Source organism: Xenopus laevis, chromosome 1S (genome assembly GCF_017654675.1).
Source record: "Xenopus laevis strain J_2021 chromosome 1S, Xenopus_laevis_v10.1, whole genome shotgun sequence".
Taxonomy (NCBI): domain Eukaryota; kingdom Metazoa; phylum Chordata; class Amphibia; order Anura; family Pipidae; genus Xenopus; species Xenopus laevis.
Window position 1 is genome coordinate 3,770,186 of NC_054372.1, and position 13,725 is coordinate 3,783,910.

Here is a 13,725-nt window from a genome sequence, read left to right on the forward strand (position 1 = left end):
GCAGCTAAATGCAGCAAGATTTGGCAAGTGTTTGGCTGTGTGGTGAAAAAGACAGATGCGAGTCTAGGGTAACTCCTAGGCAGCCTGTGTGGTCGAATAAAAAAGATTCAGTTTCAGCATTAGTGCTTCTTTACAGACTATTAAGAAAATTCAGTATGTTTGCCAGATTGTGTAAGCTCGAAAATGTAAACTTATATATCCTAGGTGGATCCGTTTATCGAAAAGAAGCCATTAATGCTGTAGAGATACACAAGCTATTCTGAAGCCTTCCAACATTATCTGATGTGATTTCGTCCCCAAACTACATATACTTTACTTTAATCATTTTCCACAACCTGATGTTCAAAAAACTTGATATCTGCACCAAACAGTACATGAGTGTGAATAGGAATTTTAAAAATATTAAATTTAATATACACATCTTTTAGCAAGCTTAGCAGTTCCTATATGGCATGGCCATGCTGAAAAAAGTAAATAATCCCAAGTTTTGGGCCTTCCTTACATTTTTTTTTTTTGTATTGAAAATGTATACTATATTTGTCCTTGTGTTACCTTGAAGTTAGTAAAAACTGCAACATGCTAAAGAAACATTTTTGTGTAACTATTTTCTGTTGGTCCATTTTACAGTTTACAAATGCCAACAGTTTTGAAAATAATGAAAAGACTTTGAGTGGTTTGTTTGCCACCCCTGCCCAAATACCAGGGTGTGTAAGATATACTTAAACGTGCATACTTTTTCCATCTCTGGTTATACCCACTGTTTGTAGTATAAACCATAAAAATCTAATACTTCTGTTTTAAATTTCAGCTTTGTGTTGTTCTTGGAAAATTGCGCACCGATTGTGAATACCTTGAACGTTGGCATTTCTAGCCCTGTCCTGTTGAGCCCCCATTTACAACTTGCTCAGATTAAGACTCAGTTGGCTCTTCATCACTTGAACTCTGTCACTTCGAGCAATACTGCCCCAATTTATGCTTTGTTAAATCAAGCTTTGTTGAAAATAAGTACGGCTTGCACAATGTTTAATCCCAGAGGAGGTTTCCCCGTTCAAAGGCAACAACAGCCAGGTCATCCTTTGTTAAACCAGGCAAACATGAACCATCCAGGGATGAATCTTCCTGGCTTAAACCATCCTGGGATGAACCTTCCAAGCATGAACAACCCTTCATTGACCCATCCTGGCATGGGCCCTTCTGGAATGAATCACCCAGTAATGGCACATTCTGGCATTAATCAGTCTGGAATGAACTTCAACCGGATGGCACACCCTGGCATGAATCAAGGTGGCATGAATCAGGGCGGCATGAATCAGGGCGGCATGAATCAGGGCGGCATGAATCAGGGCGGCATGAATCAGGGCGGCATGAATCAGGGCGGCATGAATCAAGGCGGCATGAATCAAGGCGGCATGAATCAAGGCAGCATGGGCTTCCATTCTGAAATAAAAGGTCCTGGCTTTGGAATAAGGCCCCATGGAATGGACCCACCTGGGCAATTTCTAGGAAGAGCACCAGAACCAATGGGAATGAAAGGAATGCCGCCCAGAGCACCAATGCATGGCACACCTGAAAGAGCCTTGGGTCCACAAGCATATCCGCAACAACGATTTGGTGGTCCCAGCACTTCTGTAAGACCTGGCCCTCAAAGAATGCAGTCCCAGAATCCCGATGTTGCTCCAGGCATGAATTTGCTGATGAAGCAGTCCCCGTCAGATCTCCTGTTAGGAAAAGATATTCCACTGCATGAATCTTCACGTCACTTGGGAAATGAAAAACAGTGGGAACCACGTGGTACTTTTGGCAATATCCCTCCGTCAACTGGAATGAAACAGATGCCCTCTTCACAAATCTCTGATCACCATAAAAGATACACGACTGAAAGTGCTTCAAGTATTTTGGAAAGCTTTGGACTGTCTAATGAAGATCTAGAGGAACTGAGCCGTTATCCAGATGATCAGCTGACACCTTCAAACATGCCAGTAATTCTGAGAGACATAAGAATGCGCAAAATTGGTCGACCCGGTGCTCCAGATCATAGTGGTGGAAGAAGACCTACAAGTGATGTGTTACCAAGTAAAGTTATTGACTATGGGCATTCAAGCAAATATCAGTTTAAAGAGGAGTCTGTTCCAATACGCAATTTTGACTCTTCCCGCAAAGACGGAAAAGACTTTAAGCCTGCAGCTACCCCAAAAAGAATGGATTCCCAGAAAGTGAATCCGCCTAATAAGCCTGCATCATCCGTGAAAAAACAGCCCGAGAAGCCCACCAGTAACCTAATGGATAATAAAATACCGACTATATCTGTAACGCGTCAGAACCAGCGTCCAGCAAAGCAAGACAGACCACAAAGCACAAATATAGTTGTGGAGCAGCCTGTAGTGCAGTCTACTCTCAAATCTGAGGTTCCAAATGTTGAACACCCCCCAGCACTGACTGCCAATCAGCCAGAAGTTCCAGCCATTGGTCACTCTGATACACAGGTGGCTAGTTATACAGAGGCTCGGGCTGATCATATTCCTACTTTGGTCAACCGGGGAAATTACCAGCCACCACCTGACCCTCCTGGCGATGCAGCTAGATTTCCGCCAAAGTGGTCACCAGGATTGTCTCTGCCAGAGACAGAGAAAATGAAGAGGCTGCCAACTCCTTCCATGATGAATGATTATTACGCTGCATCACCCAGAATATTTCCTCATATTTGTTCTCTGTGTAACTTACAATGTAGAGTTTTAAAGGTGAGTGTTTTTATGTTTGTTTGTGGTTTCAGATGCACTGTATAAGTCTTTAGACATGCATGTCCTACAGAAACTTGCATTCGGTTTCATAAATGGAACTTCCAGAACCAAACCGCGGGTTTATGTAACACAAACGGCACCTAGGAGGGTTGTACACAATTCTGTGTTGCTGTGCTTAAAACATAAAGGAGATTAGCATTTTAGCTCAAACAGGATCAACTAGAAAGCTTATGGTGTTAATGAAGTAAATACAAGGCTGCTCCTTAAAAAACAACTCAGTGCTATGGGCTATGCTGCACTTGTTTTTGTTTTTTTAATGTAGAACATTTTTGAAGTAGTCCTTGTTGTTATCTCTGCAAACTACAAAATTTTTTTTTTAAAGAAATTACCGTATTCAAGGCAAAAACCTGGGACATAGGATGCAACATACTATTGTATTGATAACATGAATGCATGCCATTACTGGCCTGTTTATTGTACCTGGGATAAATTGCTAGATTATGAATAAACCTATTATCACATCCAAGTGACTAATGTTATCAAAGCTTATTTTAATATTAAAATATTTATGCATTCATTAATGGGGGGGGTTAGTTTCTTAAACGTGATATATAATCTTTAAGATTGTAAATTGTCCCACTTGCCCACTACCTTACTAGATAATTTATATTGAATTTGCACCTCCGACTTTAGTTTCATAAAATGACGTTTAGCTGGCTGTACACAAAGCCTGCTGGTTGTCCTCTGTCCAATATAATTGTTTTTACCCCTAAAACACACTTAAAGGGATACTGTCATGGGAATTTTTTTTTTTTCAAAGCACATCCGTTAAAAGTGCTGCTCCAGTCTGCATTGATATGTTTCTCAAGAGTGAACAGATTTTTTTATATTTCATTTTGAAATCTGAAATGGTGCTAGACATATTGTCAGTTTCCCAGCTGCCCCCAGTCATGTGGCTTGTGCTCTGATAAACTTCAGTCACACTTTACTGCTGTACTGCAAGTCGGAGTATCGCCCCCCCAGCAGCCTAACAACAGAACAATGGGAAGGTAACCAGATAACAGCTCCCTAACACAAGATAACAGCTGCCTGGTATATCGAAGAACAACACTCGATAGTAAAATCCAGGTCCCACTGAGACACATTCGGTTACATTGAGTAGGAGAAACTACAGCCTGCCAGAAAGCAGTTCCATCCTAAAGTGCTGGCTCTTTCTGAAATCACATGACCAGACAAAAAATGACCTGAGATGCACCTACACACCAATACACACCAACTAAAAAAAATACACTTATTGGTCCAGGAATAAAATGTCATGTTGTAGAGTGAATTATTTGCAGTGTAAACAGCGTCATTTAGAATTAAAATGACATCATAAAAGTCATTACAGAATCCCTTTAATTATAATAAGCTTTTTTGTTACTTTTTAAGTAGATTAGATATTGTAAAGGAAAGCAGTGCTGGTTTAGGTTCTGAAGAGTTGGAATTCGTGAACGAAAAGAGAAGTAGCACCTCAAGAAAAGAAGCAAACTCTGAGAAGTTTTGGCTGAATGTGTTCTGGAAGACTCGGCGAAACATCCTACCTAGACAAGATCTTAAAGGGGAAGATCACCTTTTGCATTGAGAATTTTTGCTACATAGCACCAATCTATATTTTGCTTTCACACAATACTTCTTCAAAGCTTGTGCAGAATATTGGAAAGAGGGGACTATAGGCTTGGAATTGGGGTTGGCATATACACTAGCCTGCTGCATATATCTGCTCTTCATGCAAATTAAGATATTGGATCTTGTTTTATAGAGACCTATCATGTTGGTTGGGAATATATAGCTTTAAACTGATGCAACCAGTGCTTGAGCTGAACCTCAAAGTGCGATTTCCCACACTGACTCATAACTAATTTAACACGAGGGATGTCAAGAAAATGTGGACAAATTTGGGCTAAAATAATTGCGTCCAAAACAGTCAGTTTAAAATATAGCCTTTTCTTTTTAGTTTTCTTCTTTTAGTTTTTGTATACAGAGTATTTTGATTTTATATGTTCTCCACAGTAAATGAAATCACTATAGTGTTGTATCATAATTGTAATAATGGTCCTTATGCACTGTCTGCCTCCTCCTGATCAGCTGTGATCATAGATATAATGTATCAACCATACAGTGATTTCCAATGTGCTCAGTCAGTCTGATTCCTAACTTGCTGCTCCCTGCTTATTCTTTAATAGGACTGGATTAAGCATCAGAATACCCAGGGTCACATTGAAAGCTGCAGACAGTTGCGCCTACGGTAAGAGCAGTGATGCATGTGCAACTCAATAATGCTAGTTTTATCATTAAAGATTAGGGATGCACCGAATCCACTATTTTGGATTCAGCCGAACCCCCGAATCCTTAGCAAAAGATGATACTGAACCGGATCCGAACCCTAATTTGCATATGTAAAATATGGATGGGAAGGGGAAATCCTAGTATACAATGGTATTCTTAATAACTTATCTTCGTGCCCCCAGATATTGGCAGTTTCCCAGGTGCCCCCAGTCATGTGACTTTGATAAAATGACATCACTTCCCCCCCAGCAGCTCATCTGCAGAACAGTGGGAAGGTAATTAGATAACGGCTTCCTGGTAGAGATAAGAACAGCACTCAATAGTAAAAATCCATGTCCACTGTGACTCCTTCAGTTACATTAAGTAGGAGAAAGAATCCCTTTAATGGAAAGTAACAAAATGCACAAAGTATTGAAATGGGGCATTCATAGAAATATCTTACACCTCCCAATTTTCATTAGGTTTCCCGATTGGAACCCACATGAACTTGCACCTTTAAGGTAAGCTTTACAATGTGTTTTACTTTTATATTTTGGGGGTGGGGATGTGAGATGTTTTTTTCCTTCATTGACTGCAAAGTGCAGTACTTGGTATTTGTCCGACACTCTCCAATTTATTTCTGGACACAACTAGAACACTTGTAAACTGCTGATATTTTTCAACAGATGATAGTTTTGTAACTTGTATGCAACTGTAGGGCACTAGACATATTGTGGCTTAGTAAGCATAACTGCTATGTAGTTTTGATGCTTGCATATGTCTCTCTTAAAGATTTGTCGATTAATAAAGGCAATACATGACTGTTGCGTACTGATCCGTTTCCTTTCCTAACCCTACAGAGATGATGATAAAGATAAAAGTGATGGGTCTTCTAAAAGATCAAAGTCTAGGAGCAACAGTCCCAGACGATCTAGAAGGTCTGGATCTGGACACAGGGCACGCAGGTCACGCTCCAGGAGTCCAAGACTTGCCGGGAGGGTAAGAACTAGGAGCCGTAGTCCAAAACGACCTGTACGTAGTCCAAGGCGTTCTCGGAGCCCGCACCGTCGGTCCAGATCTCCACGCCGTTCTAGTTCTCCTAGAAGAACCCGTCGACCACGCTCTTCCAGATCAGGCAGCACTTCTCCAGGTTGGTGGTTACTTAACCTTATGTATTCATTATAAGCGTTAATATTGTGTTGTTGAGGACAGTGGGAACTGTACCCTATGCAGCATTTGCCAAACCATATTTAAGTCATTTTCCTATCGCCTAGGCCAGGGGTCCCCAATCTTCTTTTTTTTTTTTTTAATTATCTGTAAGTCACATTTAGATTTAAAAAGAGTTGGGGCGCAACACAAGCTCCTGTGTGCTGCAAAATAAGTGCTGTGATTGGCCATTTGGTTGGTCCTATAAGGACTGGCAGTCTACAGGAGGCTCTGTTTGGCTGTACCTGTTTTTTATACAACCAAAACTTCCCTCCAAGCCTTGAATTAAAAGATAAGCATTTGCTTTGAGGCCACTGGGAGCAACCGCCAAGGGGTTGGGGATCAATGGCCTAGGCAATCCAGCCCATCTGATTGGCAGCGACAAGTTCACAAGTTTTTTGCCCACCTTTATTTTCTCCTTTTTTGGAAACCTCCACCACTCACAGCTGCAGCAAATCGTTATCTTAAGAATTTTTTTTATATGTATGCAAACATGTTTTTCTTGTATTGGGCCATATCAGCTTTAATATCAAGCCATTTTTAGGATATTCATCTTGCCTAAAATTAATTGCAGATAAAAGAGCTGTTGACGCAGCAGTGAGAAATTTCATTGATAGAACTGATCAAAAAACTGGGCAAAACAAAAACAATCCGTCAAAGGCACCAAGCGATGGAAAGAGACCGCTACAGGGGAGCTCCTCCAACAGCTTGAGAACTAAGAAACCACCTGCGAGTTCTTCAGCAAAGAAACCTGATTTTTCCAGCAGCACATCAAAGAAACCCAGCGGTGCCTCCAGTACTAGCTACCCCAAGAAGAACAGCAGCAGCACTGAGAAGAAACCTACTAATAGCAGAAGTTCCTCTCAGGAAAAGAAATCTGGCTCCTCCAGCTCAACAGCTAAAAAACCAGTTGTTAGCACTGCTGCAAGGAAAACTAGTGCTTCAGCCGTGGCTGGAAAGAAACCCTTACAAAGCAAATATAGCGGTGCTGCTAAAAATGCCAGGGGCCCAACTAAGCCTGGACCACCTAAAGAACCACACACACCCCTTCTTAAGGTAAGCTTTCATAACCTAACTAGAATGAAAGTCATTTAAAACATCTAAATTTTCTTGTGGCTCAGTAGAGAAGTGTATTCTATATAAGCATAAGTGACCTTTATTTAATTGAATAGATTTTTTTTGGTTTTGTTTTTACTTTGTATGTTTAATAAAAATATTTAGCGCTACATGTATTTAATTACCCCCCTCTGTTTACCCATGCAGAGAGATATCATAAGTTAGTGTCTCTTTAAATGTCTGTCTACTCTATTTGAAGTATTTAAAAAAAAAAATTTCTCAATGCCCAGTCAATTAGAGGACTCTGCTGCAGCCACCAGGGTGTGTTAAAATGTCTGTTATTTTTTATTTGCGTATATTAGCCAGTAATTATAAGGATCCCTGAAAGTAAATGATAAAATAAGGGCACAGCTATCTAATTGCTTCTTTCTGGTATCTCTCATATAGAGCTTTCTTGATAACCAATTTATATTTTGTTTGCAGTTCAAAAACAAATCTAATCCGGGAACAGTCATTCATGTTACCAATCTGCCAGATTCTGGCTATTCTGATCAAGACATCCTCAAAATCGTTCAACCGTTTGGAAAAGTCTGTGACATCCTCATCATACGGTCTAAAAATGAGGTATGGAAGTTTACATGTTCATGCACATTTTTTTTCTTCTTATGGCACACCAATTAATTTTAACACGTTATAGGTGATGATTCTTAGAATTGCCAATAGAGTCCTCTGGTGGGCCCAGTCCTAGTTTGCCCCACTACTCACTTGTGTTTAGCCCCAGACTCAATTTCAGAAGCAATTGAAAATGTGAAAAAGCTTCATTTAACTGAAGACCATCATGGTGCTTATTGGCAGAGTCACTGTGAAAAGAATGCCCTTCTTTAACTTCACTTACTTGCCATCCTAGTTAATTGATAAACATTGTATGATAAATTATATAGCGCCAGCATAGTCCACAGGGCTTATAAAATATTATATAACATTATTATTCTTTATATAGCGCCAGCATAGTCCACAGGGCTTATAAAATATTATATAACATTCACATCAGTCCTTGGTCCACTGGAGCTTTTAATTTAAGCATCCCCACATACTGTGGTCACTTTTATCAGAATCAAAATGCACACAGTTTAAGCGCTCCCCACATGTTATACTCACCTTTACTGGAAACAAACTCCTTTCATATAGTGCCCTGGCTGGAATTAAATCAAGGCCTAAAACAGCAGTGCTAACCATTTTCCTATGGAGCTGCCCACAAATGCGAATATCAGGTGGGGATAAATTGGTGAAATATGGAAAACTTTATATGGCAAAAGTTGCAGGTTCTTCTGCTCTACTGTGTTCCAGGCATTTTTAGAAACCAATTTCAAGGAGGCTGCTGCAGCAGCTGTAAAGTTCAGTGAAACCACACCTGTGATGATCAACAACACCAGAATTAACCTGTGCTTGGCTGGACAAAAAGTAAGTAGACACCCTGTGTCATGTAATAAGCGATACAGGGTTTGAGTGCTAATACATTTTGGTAAAATGTACTCAATTTATGGGATTTTTTTTCTAGGTGGAATCTGGAAAAAATGAAGCGACACCTGCAAGGTAAGTGTCCCGCATTATTTGTATATTGTGTGCACCTAGTAGTTTTCTGTACGGCAAAGCTTTTGCTGGTAGTAGTTCTGTGCTGTGGTTCTGCACAGGCTGTGAGTGAAGGGTGGTGTTACTGCTACAGCTTTCCCTGTATTGTTCCATTAGGCTGTTTCTAGGGGGAATAAAGCAAGCAATGGACAACCATATCTACACCTCCCTATACAGAAATACAAAAGACACAGTTCATCAGAAATAGACTTTTTACAATTACTTTCTATTTACTATGTGTGCCCGTTTTTCTAATATTGAACTGTAAAGTGTAAATTTTTACCTTGTAAGCAGCTCTGTTAGGGGGGTCGTCGACCCTGTAAACTATTTTGTCCCTACTGAGCAGAATCCCTTAGTAAAGTTTCATTACAGGCAGTTGTTAGAATTGATACAATAGTTGCTAATATTCCACAGATGCTGTTGAGAAATGTATCAACTAAATGTCGCAAAACAATTCAGAGTCTGCACCTGAATTATTGAGCTGCCAGACTCACACCAGAGACAGGGACATTAAACTTTGATTTTGGAAAAACTTTAAAAAATGGAAAGTAATTGGAAAAAATCTTTTTCTCCTTGTCGGCTTGGGGGACACAGGAGACAGTGGGTATAGCTAATGCCACTAGGAGGCAGGACACAACAGAATAAGAAATGTGACTCCTCCTCCGCTGGCTATACCCTCAGCAGTAGGCGGAGCCGGAATCAGTTTTTGTTGTGTCCTAAGGAGGTTAGGACTATCTCTCTACAACACCTTCTACACTGGAGAGTCTGAGTCACCTGCACTGAGCTGTGTGTCATTCTGACTTCTCCCAACGTGGATTCTGTCCCTGGTGTCATTAAGGCTAACTGCAGCTCTGACCATCCAGCCTATTCGACTTCTTCTTACTGCAGAAGGATTGTCGGCTGGCCAGGTGACAAGGAAGAGTTCTGTGCCCTGGGGTAGGTGAGTACACTTTTCCCCTCCCCTCTCCACCCTTCCCATGTCCCACCTGCCATCAGCAGCCCCCACACAGGCTTATGCTGTACCTGGCTATGGTGACTAAGAGTACATTGGGCACTGGCTACACAGGGCGCTCCTAAACACAGCCCCTGATCAGCCCTCTTCCTCCCTCAGCCACACTCCCCTCCATTTGGCAGAGCGTGTCTGACACTTTTCACAGGGGCCATTACTGCGGGCAGGCACGGTGCGCATTGAGGCAGTGCTTGCTTATCAGCAGCGCCTCCCTCACTCCCTTCAGTTCGCGCACTTTTTCTCGCGCCTTCGCGCGCCGTGACGTCACTTCCGGCCTTCGCCTCCCGCACTGCGAGACAAGCGCTCGGTGCGCATTCTCTCTCAGACCTCCCTGCTGCACGGGGGACACAGGCTTCAGTGGGCTCTATATCTCACTGCGTTCCTGTCATCAGCGCCACCCTCTCTCCCTGGCTATACAACAGCAGGGGCATACACAGCAAGTATTATTTATACCTTGACTTAGGGGGCAATATGTCTGAGGGTGCCAGTGAGGGCATTTTCACCAGGGGATCCACTGCCTCTGTCAGATATCTGGCCTGCACCAAATGTCGCAAAAAGCTGCCAGGGGGTCATAAGGAACCTTTCTGTTCAAAATGTAAACCTGCCGCACAGTTTTCTGATCCCCCAAGCCCTGCTCCCCCCAAGTGGACCAGGCTTCTCAAAGGGCCTCACCTCCACACCAGTCAGAGGCCGCAGCCTCAGGGCCACCGGCCATCCCAGATTGGGCCTCCCATCTTGCCACGGGGATCCCTAAATTGGCCCTTTCCCTGGACAAGCTCCTTTCCCGCTTGGAAAATCCTACACAAAGGGTCCCAAAGCGTAGAGCCCCTTCCCCCTCAGACGAGGAAAGCGGCACTAACTCCCCAGGTTTCTCCTCACCTCCTCCAGAACCTGACTGGGACTTCTCTCTTTCTGATGGTGAGCTCTCTCACACCTCAGATCAACCAGAGGACGATTCTCCAAAATTCTCTTCTGAAGCAGTTGACTCCCTAATAGCCTCTGTCATTGAAACACTCCACCTTCAAGAGACAGAGGAGAACCCCAAGGCTGCCAAAGCCCTTTTCAAGAGAAACAGTAGATCATCGCCCACCTTCCCAGCTCATTCCCAACTTGAACAGCTTATCCAACAGGAATGGGACAAGCCTGAGAGGCGTTTCCAGCCAAACCGCAGATTCCTCAAGCTGTACCCCTTTCCATCAGACTCGACTGACAAGTGGTCCTCTCCACCATCAGTGGACGCTCCTGTATCACGTCTCTCCAAAAATACTGCCCTACCAGTTCCTGACGCATCTTCTTTTAAAGATCATATGGACAAGAAATTAGAAGGTCTACTGCGTTCCCAATTTTCAGCATCAGGTACTTCCCTTCGGCCAGTGCTAGCCACTGCCTGGGTTAGCAGAGCTATCCAGTCCTGGTCTGACACTCTACTTCAAGGGATCTCTTCGGGAGCCCCACGCCACCAGCTAGCACAATGGGCATCCCAAATAAAAGAGGCAAATGACTACATCTGTGAAGCTTCTCTAGATGCAGCACAAATCATTGGCAGAACCTCCGCCTTGTCTGTTGCGGCACGCAGATGCCTCTGGTTAAAATTGTGGACAGCGGACCTTTCTTCGAAGAAGTCTCTTACCTCGCTTCCATTCAAAGGAAAACTTCTCTTCGGCCCCGACCTTGACAAGATCATCAGTCAAGCGACTGGAGGCAAGAGCACCTTACTTCCACAACCAAAGCCTCGCTCTTCTTTTCGCAGAAGTAGGTCCTTTCGTCCCTCCCAAAGCAAAGGCATTAGGTCATCTCCGCCACGTCACACTCCCTCCAATAGAGGGAGGTTCGGGGGTAAAACCAGGTCCTCCTGGCAGAGCCGCAAGCCCTTTTCCAGACCTGCAGACAAATCATCCTCTGCATGACGTGGTCTCTCCCCCGTCTCACCAGGTACCTCTAGGCGGAAGGCTTCAACATTTTGCGGATACCTGGATCTCCACTACTCGGGATTCTTGGATACATGAGGTAGTGTCTCAAGGCTACCATCTCGAATTTTCCTCACGGCCCCCTCAGAGGTTCTTTATGTCAAGACTCCCTCGGGAACAAGACAAGCAAAGAGCTTTTCGTCTGGTGATTTCGAACCTCATTCAAACAGAAGTCATCTCACCAGTTCCCATAGGGGAAAGATTCAAAGGTTATTACTCAAACCTGTTCGTCGTCCCCAAGAAAGACGGGTCCGTACGACCCATTCTAGACCTCAAGGGCCTCAACCGGTTCATCCGACCTCGAAGATTCAAGATGGAATCCCTCAGGTCCATCATAGCTGCCATGACCGAAGGCCAATTCCTGACATCCCTCGACATCAAGGATGCCTACCTGCACATTCCAATTTTCCCTCCCCATCGGAAATACTTACGATTTGCCTTCCAAAACCTACACTACCAATTCACGGCTCTCCCCTTCGGCCTCACCTCAGCCCCACGAGTCTTCACGAAGATCATGGCGGCCGCCACAGCTCTGATCCGGAACGAGGGCGTATCCATTACTCCCTACCTCGACGATCTATTGATCAAAGCTCCTTCCTTCCCGGCTGCACAAAACTGCCTACAGATCTCCATTTCCAAGCTTTAACAGCTCGGATGGTGCATCAACCGGGAAAAGTCATCCCTGGTTCCCAGTCAATCCATGATTTTCCTGGGCATGCAGTTCAACACCAGGACCAACCGAGTCTCCCTCCCACCAGACAAGATTGTGAGACTCCAGGCTCTGGCGAACACACTGCTGGTCAAACCCACTCACTCAGCCAGACATTGCATGAAAGTCCTGGGGGTCATGGTATCGACCATCGAAGCCGTCCCCTTTGCTCAACATCATCTCAGGGAGCTGCAGTGGAACATACTAGCTGCATGGAAACGGAAATCTCTCCTACAACAGATCGTCTCTCCCACAAGACCCAAGCGTCTCTTCGTTGGTGGTTAAGCCCCCAACATTTGTCCATAGGAAGACATCTGGGAGAACCCCTATGGCGCCTACTGACAACGGACGCAAGTCTGTTCGGATGGGGAGCAGTGCTGGACGGACGCTCAGCACAGGGCAGGTGGTCCCGGGAGGAACAGGTCCTACCTATCAACCTGTTGGAGATCCGAGCCATTCGATTGGGTCTCATCCATTGGCAACACGACCTGTCAGGCCAAGCGATAAAGGTCCAGTCAGACAACGCCACGGCAGTCGCCTACATCAATCATCAGGGCGGCACAAGAAGCCGAAGAGCCCAAACCGAAGCCAGCCTCATTCTCCAATGGGCAGAGGATCACCATGCCCAACTGTCAGCAATTTTACATTCCGGGCCTCCTAAACTGGGAGGCGGACTTCCTCAGTCGTCAGACCCTGGATCCAGGGGAATGGTCGTTAAACGAGGACGTCTTCCTCGAGATAACCGATCACTGGGGCACTCCAGAGGTCGATCTCATGGCAACACGGCAGAATCGAAAGGTTCCAACCTTCCTAGCCCGCTACCGGGACCCACTGGCTCTGGAGGCGGACGCCCTCACAGCGCCTTGGAACTTCGGTCTAACCTACGCCTTCCCTCCACTTCCTCTAATCCCAGAACGATCAGGATGCTGCAGAGGGAGCACACGACCCTGATCCTAATCGCCCAAGGTGGCCTCGACGCACCTGGTACTCGGACCTCCTCAATCTCTCCATTGCGGAACCCCGCACCCTTCCCCTTCGGCCGGACCTACTCCTGCAAGGGCCAATCCGGCATCCAAATCCAGCTTATCTCAGTTTGACTGCGTG

At 44.3% G+C, this 13,725-nt stretch overlaps 1 protein-coding gene across 5 annotated transcripts in view; it reads left to right on the forward strand.

Annotated features, from left to right (window-relative positions):
* Nucleotides 1-13,725, forward strand: part of znf638.S (zinc finger protein 638 S homeolog) — a 44,401-nt gene that overhangs the window by 8,716 nt on the left and 21,960 nt on the right. For 3 of the 5 annotated variants that reach the window (XM_041579349.1, XM_041579348.1, XM_041579350.1), the window contains 8 exons: nt 809-2,738; nt 4,964-5,025; nt 5,528-5,566; nt 5,906-6,195; nt 6,826-7,307; nt 7,791-7,931; nt 8,655-8,768; nt 8,866-8,900. In XM_041579349.1, coding sequence (XP_041435283.1) covers nt 1,020-2,738; nt 4,964-5,025; nt 5,528-5,566; nt 5,906-6,195; nt 6,826-7,307; nt 7,791-7,931; nt 8,655-8,768; nt 8,866-8,900 — 2,882 coding nt within the window. In that variant the 5' untranslated portion in view covers nt 809-1,019. The remainder of the gene's footprint in view (nt 1-808; nt 2,739-4,963; nt 5,026-5,527; nt 5,567-5,905; nt 6,196-6,825; nt 7,308-7,790; nt 7,932-8,654; nt 8,769-8,865; nt 8,901-13,725) is intronic. The other 2 variants (XM_041579351.1, XM_041579352.1) reach the window with 2 other exon arrangements.